This window comes from Panthera pardus, unplaced genomic scaffold, assembly GCF_024362965.1.
Source record: "Panthera pardus isolate Hobbes unplaced genomic scaffold, ASM2436296v1 HiC_scaffold_3, whole genome shotgun sequence".
Taxonomy (NCBI): Eukaryota; Metazoa; Chordata; class Mammalia; order Carnivora; family Felidae; genus Panthera; species Panthera pardus.
In genome coordinates this window covers 28,801,060-28,812,726 of record NW_026526876.1, presented here as the reverse complement: position 1 = coordinate 28,812,726, position 11,667 = coordinate 28,801,060, and the positions used below count along the sequence as shown (strand labels likewise).

General features: G+C 39.7%; 1 protein-coding gene across 9 annotated transcripts in view; it reads left to right on the top strand.

Annotated features, from left to right (window-relative positions):
* Positions 1-11,667, top strand: part of TLK2 (tousled like kinase 2) — a 113,184-nt gene that overhangs the window by 81,006 nt on the left and 20,511 nt on the right. For all 9 annotated transcript variants that reach the window (XM_019466633.2, XM_019466636.2, XM_019466639.2 and 6 more), the window contains 3 exons: positions 3,250-3,316; positions 4,292-4,389; positions 6,402-6,483. In XM_019466633.2, the coding sequence (XP_019322178.1) occupies positions 3,250-3,316; positions 4,292-4,389; positions 6,402-6,483 (247 nt within the window). The remainder of the gene's footprint in view (positions 1-3,249; positions 3,317-4,291; positions 4,390-6,401; positions 6,484-11,667) is intronic.

Sequence of the window (11,667 nt, the reverse complement as noted above, 5' to 3'; positions counted from 1 at the left end):
CTGTGTCAGATTTCCCTAATTGATCATCGCATTCTTTTTTTCTTTAATTTTTTTTTAATGTTTAATTTTGAAAGAGAGAGACCAAGTCTGAGCGGGGGAGGGGCAGCGAGAGAGGGAGACACAGAATCTGAAGCAGGCTCCAGGCTCTGAGCTGTCAGCACAGAGCCTGATGGGGGCTCAAAGCCATGAACCGTGAGATCGTGACCTGAGCCGAAGTCAGATGCTTAACTGACTCAGCCACCCGGGCGCCCCTGATCATCCCATTTTGACCACTAAGAGAATCTTCGTCTAGGGCAGGAGTTGACAGGCTTTTTCTATACTGGGCCATGGTAAATACTTTTAGGCTTTGTAGGCAGGCTGGTCTCTATTGCATCTACTCTGCACTGCTGACTGTTGTAGCCTGAAAGCAGCCATACACAGTACGTAAATGAATGGGGGTGGCTATGTTCCAATACGACCTGATTTACAAAAACAGACTATGAGGTGAATGGTCCATGGGTCAACTAAGCAGGAACTGCCAAACAGAATTGACATGGGAAATAAAACCTATATATTGTTTACCTATTTAAAATATTTCTTATACGTACTTAATATGAAGACATTTAAGTCATGGCCTCTGTCTTCAAGAAGCTTTCACATAAAAAAGGGAAAAAAGAGGGGCACCTGGGTGGCTCAGTCTGTTGAGCGTCCGACTTCAGCCCAGGTCATGATCTTGCGGTTTGTGGGTTTGGACCCCATGTTGGGCTCTGTGCTGACAGCTCGGAATGGAGCCTGCTTCAGATTCTGTGTGTGTGTCTCTCTCTCTCAAAAATAAATAAACATTGGGGTGCTTGGGTGGCTTAGTCAGTTGAGCGTCCTACTTCGGCTCTGGTCATGATCTCATGATTCCTGGGTTGGAGCCTTGCGTCGGGCTCTGTGCTGACAGCTCAGAGCCTGGAGCCTGCTTCAGATTTTGTGTCCCCCACTCTCTCTCCGCCCCACCCCTGCTTGTGCTTTGTCTCTCTTTGTCTTTCAAAAATGAATAAACATAAAAATTAAAAAATAATAATAATAAATAAACATTAAAAATTAAAAAAAAAAGGCGGGGAAAGATCTATAGATAGTAGTGTAGGCAATCCCTGAAGAATTGATGGTAGCCATGAAGCTCATTCCTGAATTGGATGTTTGAAATTTAAAATACATTTTTCGTAAAAACAGTAACCAGTATTGTTATCTGTGTATCTGTAGTGGCTTCATTGGTTTTTCAAGGGAAAAAGAAATTTTGCAAAGCTGTCATTGTGGGAGTCTTTGGCTGAAAATAGGTTTTAGGTCTAAAGATAGACACAAAAGATAATGATATTGTATAATTTATTGAAGAATATGTCTTTTTCCTTTATGTTTTCGTATCAGTTCTCAAAAACATTAACCTCCAATCCACCAAATATAATAGTGTGTGTACTGCACTATTGTTTAAGGTCCATGACATCCCATTCCAGTGAGAAAGATGGCTTAATACCATTTCTTACTCCATACATACTTGATGTTTTGGGGAGCCTTTTCCTGGACATTCATTTAGTAAGTTTATGGTAAATGCATATTGTACAATTGGCCTTGGTCTGGACACTGGGGATACAGAGCTAAAGGATACAGCCCTAGCCTTAGGAGCTTACGGTTTCTTTAGGGGAAATGAACAGGTAAATAAATAAACTAATGATTTCATTGAGGATAGTGATAATAGTATACACAGTGAATAAACTTGGACAACATCTTCATTCTTATAACTAAATATTTCACTAAATATTTTAAAACTAGATTTTAAATTTAAAATATTTTCTTTCAGAAAGTCCAAGTAGGAACCCAGATTTGGAAGATTCTCTGGGCAAATGTTGTACACATCAGTCTGATCATTGTCTTCTTTGTGACCACTCCCAGATTTATTTTGTGAAGAGACTGTCCCTCCAGTATTACTTGAAAATTATTTAATGCTAATGCATAAGACTGTTGGCTTAGTAGTAATAAAGAAGGCATAGGCTGTTTCCTTGCCATAGAACAATAATTAGAACTCAGTCTAGGCCAGTAGTGTGTCAGTAAGCAGTTGCCATCTGGAGTCCTGTGTAAAATCCAAGCTGGAAGGCCTTTAGTCCAGTTTTTAATTAAAGTATCTGTAACTTGGCTCATTCCTTTGGCCAGAAGCCAAAAACAGTCCTCTGGAGCCTTAGAGTGAGTCACATTATCACCTCTGATATCAGTCCTATTTCAGGCAGAGAGAATCCCTAACTGTATTTTCATTTCTCCCTTTTCTACTCGTGTGATACGGAGTATGGATAGAAGTACTTCTGCCTCTGTGAAGGGACAGATGTAACAACCTAGTGGATGTATTTCCTCTTGTTAGTCTCTTTTAGTCAGACCTCAAAGGCTATTTTGTAGCTCTTCCTGGTTGATGGGATAGCTGTTCCTTCTTTCTCCTGCTATTTGGAATATAACTGAACAGTGACATCTAACACACTGAAGTCTGTGTGTCTGCTTCTAGAATGTGAAGAGGGTGAAGATGGAGGAGTAAGTGATCACTCCTTAAATGCTCGTTCTTAAGATACAGAGTTGTGATTGGAGTAGGTGGAACACAAGTGACCACCCATTCAAGTCAGCCCTTTGAGTATTGTATTCAAATACCATTTTACACCTTAGGAATTATTTCCCATTCTCACTTAATAGTCACAACAGCTTTCTTAGATGGGTGCTATTGCTTGCCACCCTCTTAAGAAACTGAGACTTAAAAAGTTGCTTGTCCAGGTCACATGGCCATTGGCCTGAGTTGCACTTTGAACCCTAGACCTCAGACTCCAAATCCTGGACTCTTCCGTTATGTCGTCCTACTCCTTGTTATCATGGTATCAGAGTCTAAGAGATTCTCAAAAATCATCACATCCATTGGCTTATTACTGTCTCTTCAAAAAGAAAGTTCAGGCATATAATTTTTGGCTACTTTCCCAATGGATTTTCATCTGAGATTGTATGGACAAAACTCATTTCATAAATAATGTAAAAATATAAGCTCATTTATTTTTCTCATTTTTTTTATAAATTAGCCTCCTTTCTTCATGTCACATCTGATAAATCACAGAAGTTTTCTTTTGTCAGATTGCAAGATAATCTAGCTTTTAGTTATTTTAACAGACTGACTCTACCATATGGCATGCTTTGGCATTTCTCTTTTGATAGGCACACTACAATTTCAAATAATTTACTGGAATTTCTACCATTATCTTCTAGGTTAACATTAGCAGAATACCATGAACAAGAAGAAATCTTCAAACTCAGATTAGGTCATCTTAAAAAGGTAAGTATAATGAGCAAAATATGTCTGGAGAAATCAGTCTACATGTAGTAGTAAAGCAAATGTCATAGTTGGACATACCTGCTAAAATCTGGAGTAGTTCTTCTCCCTATTATATCCTGTATTCCACCGTGAATGGTGGAATTCATGTCTATGAATTTTTGAGTCAACTCCAGCTACCCAATGAGAGCACTTTTTTCAACCAGTGATATACCAATAGATAACTCTGCATATCTCATAAAGTTTCATAAGTAGTTATCCTTAGGTAAAAATTAAATATTCAATATGAGCAGGTGGTTCAGATTTGATCTGAAAGCTCTTAATATTTTAAACTTGTACCAACCACACAAAGTCACCTACATAAAAATAGGTATTGATGATGTTCACAGAGGCGTCTTAAATATGGATTGCCCATCTCCTAAATTCAACAGCCCATACATTTTTGGTAGATACTACTTATGGGGATGATGGTCAGTAAGCATTTAATAAACTGCCTTTGGTGTGTGTTTTTCCAACTAGGTTTTCAGATCTTGTTAAATCAGTGGAACTTAAGGCACCAAACATAATCCATACTTACAGAGCAGAACCAGATACAGAACCTGATTTTTGAAAAAAAAAAGGAAAAAGGAAAAAAAAGATTGTATGCCTGTATATAAATACAGAGAACATTTCTGAAAATTTACACAGGATACTTAACAGTAGTTACATCTGGGGAATGGGCATGGAGACGAGAGGGCAGGGCAGCAAGAGGGCTTTTTTCTTACTTGTACTCCTTTGTATGGTTTCAGTTTTATTTATTATTTACTGTGATCTTGCTTTTTATGATTAAAATTCTAGTCCTTAAAAAAAAAAAATCCTTTTTAATGTGGAAGAAACATTTTCCTTTAGTTTTTCGAAAGAAAAATGTCTGTTTTTGAAATGAGATTCCTAAAGGGTAGTTTCCTGTGTTCTGAGCTTTTTCTTTCCTTTTCACTTTAGGAGGAAGCAGAGATCCAGGCAGAGCTGGAAAGGCTAGAAAGGGTTAGAAATCTACATATCAGGGAACTAAAAAGGATACATAATGAAGATAATTCACAGTAAGCAACTTGGGGGTATGTTGGGTTGGAGATTGCTAAACAGTTTCTGACATGAATTGAATGGTCTAGAATGATGGTTCTGCTTAATATAAATTGGGTATATGATTCCATGGTGTATTTAGCTCTATTGCAGGGTGTAATACAGGTTTGTGAACACAACTATGACTTGCTTTAATTTAAATATATATAGGGGTGCCTGGGTGACTCAGTCGGTTGAGCATCCGACTTTGGCTCAGGTCATGATCTCATGGTTTGTGAGTTCGAGCCCCATGTCGGACTCTGTGCTGACAGCTCAGAGCCTGGAGCCTGCTTCGGATTCTGTGTCTCCATCTCTCTCTCTGACCCTGCCCTACTTGCGCGCGCGCGCTCTCTCTCTCTCTCTCTCTCAAAAAATAAACATTAAGGGGTTCCTGGGTGGCTCAGTCAGTTAAGCATCCGGCTTCGGCTCAGGTCATGATCTCACCGTCTGTGAGTTCGAGCCCCATGTTGGGCTCTGTGCTGACAGCTCAGAGCCTGGAGCCTGCTTCGGATTCTGTGTCTCCCTCTCTCTCTGACCCTCCCCCATTCATGCTCTCTCTCCCTCTCTCTCTCTCTCTCTCTCTCTCTGTCTCAAAAAAATAAATGTTAAAAAAAACTAAAAAAAAAAAAATCAAAAAAATAAATATAGATAGATTTATATGTTAAATATGTATACATGTATTCTAGCATTTTCACACAAATAGAGGTCACTAAACAATATAGCTTTGCAGTTGTAGGTGGTTGGGATACTCTGTGTTTTCAGATTCCTGCAGAGCCCTGCTAAATGGAAGCACGGGTGACAGTGTCATGGCATGGAAGGGTTCCTGGGTTGGGATGGCATGGTTTTAGAATGACCTTTAAGGGCCCTTTGGGTGCTGAGATTTTAAACAAGACTGTCTTAGGTTTAGGTATTAATTGTAGATGAATGCCCACCTTTGTTTATAAGTCATTTAAAGGATTGAAACCGAAAAGTAGATTGATGTGGGGAATACCTTTAGTTTGTAATCTTTTCTTTTTAAAATTTTTCTGACTCTGAAACATGATTTTTTTGGACATAGCTATTGCTTGTGTATTTTTGTTTGGCCAGTGTGAGCCATGGATTTTTCTTTCTGGGAGGTGGCAGGCCACAGCAGTTACCGTGACCGAGCACTCTGTATGTGTCAGGCATAGAGCTGTCTTCATGAGAGCCCCACAAAATTACGTTGACTTGACCAGGGACCCACAGCTGTGCGACTAAACAAAGAGCCGAACTTGCTGTGGAACGCCAGAGCCGACCGCCACGCAGCAGTGGCACCCCTCTGCAGGCACGCCACTGTCTCAAACTTAAAATAGTTTTCCAGGATTAACAGTGGGGCAGTTTAAGATCAGGAACTAGGTAGAAATAGTTTTAAAGTTATTTTTGCCAGAATCTCTCTTGTCTTTGTCTTATTGTTAGAAAACAACACAAGGTGGAATCCTGTGTGGCAGAAACAGTTATATCATGAGACTGTCTCAAAGAGGGAAAATAAATGTACATAGAACGGACATGTGATTTACTTTATAGTCAGATCTGTTTTTAAGGCTATGTAAAATATCTTGGAGTTTCATTGTGTTAGTTTTGGAATGGTGGGAACATGTGGCTTTTGAATACTTTGGAGGAACTGAGTAGCGCACTTTGGAAATCCCTGATCTAGTGTAGTCTACAGTCCCCTCACTTCATAGCGAGGCAGACAGGGAGGAAGGTCAACACAGGTCACAGGTCCAGTTGTGACTGTGCTGAGGCTGGCATCTATACCTTACGGCTCTGTAGCCAGTGCCATCCTTGTATTTATGTAGTCTCTTTGAACTATGTAACTTATTTCATGTTTACAATTAGCTATATTGGTGGTGTTACCAAACTGGCAGCAGCAGCTATAATCATGTGCATAGCATGTTGGATATTCTGGGCATTTTGCTAGTATGGAAGACTGTGTAGTCCTTGACCTCAGGATGTTCTGTATTCCCTGTTTCCACAGATTTAAAGATCATCCAACGCTAAATGACAGATATTTGTTGTTACATCTTTTGGGTAGAGGAGGTTTCAGTGAAGTTTACAAGGTAAGTGTAAGAAACTGGATACAAAGACTAAGATTAAATTATTGGTTATTACTGACTTGGAGAACATTAAGATTAGTGATAATTGTGGATTGATATCTTTTGGTTGAAACTCAAAAACTTACTAAGGCAGGATATAGTATTTTGCCCTGTTCTCAAGTTTGGAAAATTAAAAAAACAAACAAAAAAAAAAAAAACAGGAAGGAAAAACAGCACTGTTTCTCAGTAGTGAAATTATGGTGATTTATATTCTGTTTCTGTACTTCCTGCCTCACTTACATTTGTTAGAAGTAAGTATGGGGGTGGGGCGCCTGGGTGGCTCAGTCAGTTAAGCATCCGACTTCAGCTCAGGTCATGATCTCACATTTCATGAGTTCAAGCCCTGCATCGGGCTCTGTGCTGACAGCTCAGAGCCTGGAGCCTGCTTCACATTCTGTGTCTCCCCCTCTCTCTGCCCCTCCCCTGCTTTGCTCTCCCTCTCTCTCTCTCAAAAAATGAATAAATGTTAAAAAAAATTTTTTTTTTTTTTTTTTAAAGAAATAAGTATGGGGGTGCCTGGGTGGCTCAGTCAGTTAAGCATCCAATTTTGGCTTAGGTCATGATCTCGCGGTTTGTGAATTCAAGCCCCACGTTGGGGTCTGCTGACAGCTCAGAGCCTGGAGCCTGCTTCAGATTCTGTGTGTTCCTCTCTCTCTCTCTGCCCCTCCCCTGCTCATGCTCTGTCTCTCTCAAAAATAAACATTAAAAAAAATTTTTTTTAAAGAAATACGTTTGTGTTACTTTTATTCTTATGATTTTTTTAAATAGATGCCTTAAAGTTCATTCTTATTTGAAAACCTGCTTCTTATTTTTAAAAAGTTCTCATGTTGGGTGCTTGGGTAGCTCAGTCCGTTAAGCGTCTGACCTAGGCTCAGGTCTTGATCTCGCGGTTTGTGAGTTTGAGCCCTGCGTTGGGCTTTGTGCTGACAGCTCAGAGCCTGGAGCCTGCTTCATATCCTGTGTCTGCATCTCTCCTGCTCGTGCTGTTTCTCTCTCTCTCTTTCTCTCTCTCAAAATAAATGAAACATTTAAAAAAAAAAAAAAAGTTCTCATCTTCTAAGAGCGTTAATTAGCTCTGGGATTCTGAAGCAGTGTCCTGGCTTTTTAGCCAGGCCAGTGAAGGTCAGACCACTGTGCCTTTAGTTCATTTGTACTAAATGAGAAATTCAGCAGGTTTTCAGTGTAGCTGCAGATCCACAACATGTTCACCAGTCACCGCCTCCTTGTTTCTGTAGGTGTTTCTGGCACCAGGATTTTACATGCAAAGTCGGTTTATTAAATGGTCTCTACTGCCTGGCCCTGTGAATTCCCTTTTCCTGAAGTGCAGTCTTCACTCTTGGGATTTACATTATGCCTTGTGAATTTATATATGGGAAATAGTTTGAGCAAAATAATGTTTTCATTTCAGATAAAAACAGTAAAAACTAGTTATGTACCCCCCTTTCTTTTTTAAATATTTTATTTTATATTTATTTTTAAATATTTTATTAAAAAATTTTTTTAATGTTTGTTCATTTTTGAGAGAGAGAGGGAGTGAGCGAGCATGAGTGGGGGAGGAGCAGAGAGGGGGAGACACAGAATCCGAAGCAGGCTCCAGGCTCTGAGCTGTCAGCACAGAGCCCCAACACGGGGCTCGAACGCACGAACCGTTAGATTATGACCTGAGCCGAAGTCGAACGCTTAACCAACTGAGCCACCCAGGCGCCCCATGTGTATTAATGTTTTTTAATCGAAGTTAGTTGGCATACAATGATATATTTGTTTTAGGTGTATAACATAATGATTTGACGGTTTTCTTTAGTGTTAATTTTTACTGTGATATATATAAAAATTTACCATTTTAAGTGTGCAATTTGTTTGCATTAAGTATGTTCATAATGTTGTACAACTACCATTACTGTTCACTTCCAGAACTAGAATATTATTTTTAGTGTACTACTGGGCTTGATTTTCTAGTATTTCATATTTTTTATCTCTATTCATAAGTGCGGCTGGCCCATAGTCATCTTTTGTGTGCAGGCAGCATTGTCTAGCTTTTATGTCCTAGTTATCCAGAGTAAGTTGTGAAATTTCTTTTTTCCCATGCCCTGGGATGCATTGCATAGGAATTGTTGGCTCTTAAAAGAGCAGGGGTACCTGGGTGGCTCGGTCTGTCAAGCATCCAGCTTCAGCTCAGGTCATGATCTCATGGTTCATGAGTTCGAGCCCCGCGTCAGGCTGTGTGCTGACAGCTCAGAGCCTGGATCCTGTTTCAAATTCTGTGTCTCCCTCTCTCTCTCTGCCCCTCCCCTGCTCATGCTCGTGTGAGTTCTCTCTCAAAAATAAATAAACATTAAAAAAAAAATTAAAAAATAAAAGAGCAGACTTCGAATCACATGGGTAGATGTCATTGTAGAGGAAAACATTTTGATAACCTTTTTAATTTCTTCTACAAATACTGATTTGCTATTTTCTTCCCCTTCTTAAGCCAGTTTTGATAATTTTCCTGGAAAATCTCCTATTTCACCTTGGTTTAAAAATGTCATCCATGGGGCACCTTGAGTGGCTCAGTCAGTTAAGCATCTGACTCTGGGTTTCAGCTCAGGTCATGATCTCACGGTTCGTGAGGTGGACGGAGCCTGAGTCTGGTTCTGTGCTGACAGCATGGAGCCTGCTTGGGATTCTCTCTGTCTCCCTTTCTGCCCCTCCGTTACTCTCATGCTCATGCTCTGTCTCTTTCTCTCTCAAAATAAATAAACATTAAAAAATATATATCATCCATACCTTAGTTATTTCTCTTTTTTATGAAATGTTTATTTTTATTATTTATTTTTAATTTTTTTATTTTTTGAGAGAGGAGACAGAGCACTAGTGGGGGAAGGGCAGAGAGATGGAGACAGAATCCAAAGCAGGCTCCAGGCTCCAAGCTACGAGCTGTCAGCACAGAGCCCGACGTGGGGCCTGAACTCATTAGCAGTGAGATCATGACCTGAACCAAAGTCAGACTGAGCTACCCTGGTGCCCCTGAAGTGTTTATTTATTCATTTTTTTTTAATTTAATTTTTTTTTTTTAACGTTTATTTATTTTTGAGACAGAGCATGAATGGGGGAGGGGCAGAGAGAGAGGGAGACAGAACCGGAAGCAGGCTCCAGGCTCTGAGCCATCAGCCCAGGGCCCGACGCGGGGCTTGAACTCACGGACCGCGAGATCGTGACCCGGGCTGAAGTTGGACGCTTAACCGACTGAGCCACCCAGGCGCCCCTGAAGTGTTTATTTTTATATCTCTTGAGTGATAGGTTAGAGATGAGTCAATGTTTATTTTTTCCTCTAAGAATCAACTTTTTATTTTGTTGATCAAGTCTACTCTTTGATTTTTTCATTAACTTGTGTTTTTAATCTTTCCTTCCTTTTGCTTTCTTTGTTTTTGTTTTCATTCTTGAATCAAACACTCTATTTTTTGTTTTTGATAATTTTAAAATGTAAAAAAAACACAAAATTTATCATAATCACTTTTAAGTGTACATTTTAGTAGTGTGAGGTGTATTTATGTTGTTGTGAAACAGATCTGCAGAATTTTTTCATCTTGCAAAACTGAAACTTTACCCATTAAGCAACAAGTCTCCTCTCCCAGCCCCTGATAACTGCCATTCTACTTTCTGTTTCAATGAACTTGACTACTTTTAGATACCTGTGTAAGTGGAATCACAGTATTTGTCTTTTTGTGACTGGCTCATTTACTTAGCATGATGTTCTCCAAGCTCATCCATGTTGATGTGATAGGATTTCCTTCTTTTAAGGCTGAATAATACTCCATTGTATGCATATACTTCGTTTTCTTTATCCATTCCTCTGGCAGTGGATGTTGGGGTTGCTTCCTCTCCTGGTCTGTAGTGAATTGTGCTGCTTTGAACATGCATGTGCACATACCTCTCAGAGAAGTTGCTTGTAATTCTTTTGGGTATAAACCTACAAGTGAAACAAATACTTTTTAAAATCATCAGCATTTGTCCTTGGTGCTTCCCAGTTACTTGTTAGTTATTTCTTCATCCTGTGTTTTCCTAGTGTGTTCCTTAGTCGTGTTTACATTCCTGAAATTTAGATGCTTCTTAAATCGGTGGTGGATCACAGTGTCTTGGATTCAGAAATAGGGTACAGTAGGTGGACAAAAAGACACTTATCGTCTCATTAGTGCTCTTACAAATTAGGTGGTATTTGATCTGGCTTTTAATGGTTTTAAATGGTTTTCTCCTGTAAAGGCGTGATGTTCTATAAGCTTGTAGGTGGACTTCAGATTCTATAAGAAAAATAGAGTTCAGAAGTTTCCATTTCTGTGAAATAAGCTATTCTGTTTAAATTGTGTAGTTTTTATATTTAAAAAAATGCTGGTTTAAATTTAGTATAAATTAGAAGTTTCTTTCATGAGTAGCCATCTCTTGCAGTTAGTGCTTCCCTAGAGGTAGCTTACATTTTAAAAGATCCGTAGAACGGGAGTCATGACTTACCCTGTACCTGTTGCTTTCATCTGTCCATATATTTGTGGAAACGGGTAGATGGGTGGTAATAGTGCTGGAACTGAGGCATTAAATTTCTTACTGAACTTTAATTTGTTTATGAGTTTATTTATTTTGAGGGGGGGGGGGGGAAGGGGCAGAGAGATAGAATCCCAAGCAGGCTCCACACTATCAGTGCAGAGCCCGATGGGCTCAATCCCAGGAACCATGAGACCATGACCTGAGCTGAAATCAAGAGTCAGAGGCTTAACCGACTGAGCCACCCAGGCACCCCTCATCTCAACCTTAAGAATTAAGAAAAACTATTCATCCCAAAGGAGTTGTTCAATAAATTCTTTTGTATAGGAGAAATACCCTGTTGTGTTAAAATACTACTCATGTTATCAACTTGTGATTTACACTTAGCATCCTCACAAACCCACCTGTTCCCCTTCTTCCCCACCCCCGCCCCACGATCTAGCACTACCTAGCTGATGCAGGACTTTCCAGCAGTGGCGGTCTTTGGGGAAAGTATGTCCTTTTCTTTGGACAGTGCTGGAGACGTGATCTGGTGTGACAACTTTCAGACATGTTGGGATTGAAAACTGCTTTTTATTTGCCCATTGTATATGGGTGGGGCTAAAGGCAGGGTGTTATTTTATTTGTTTGTATTTTAAT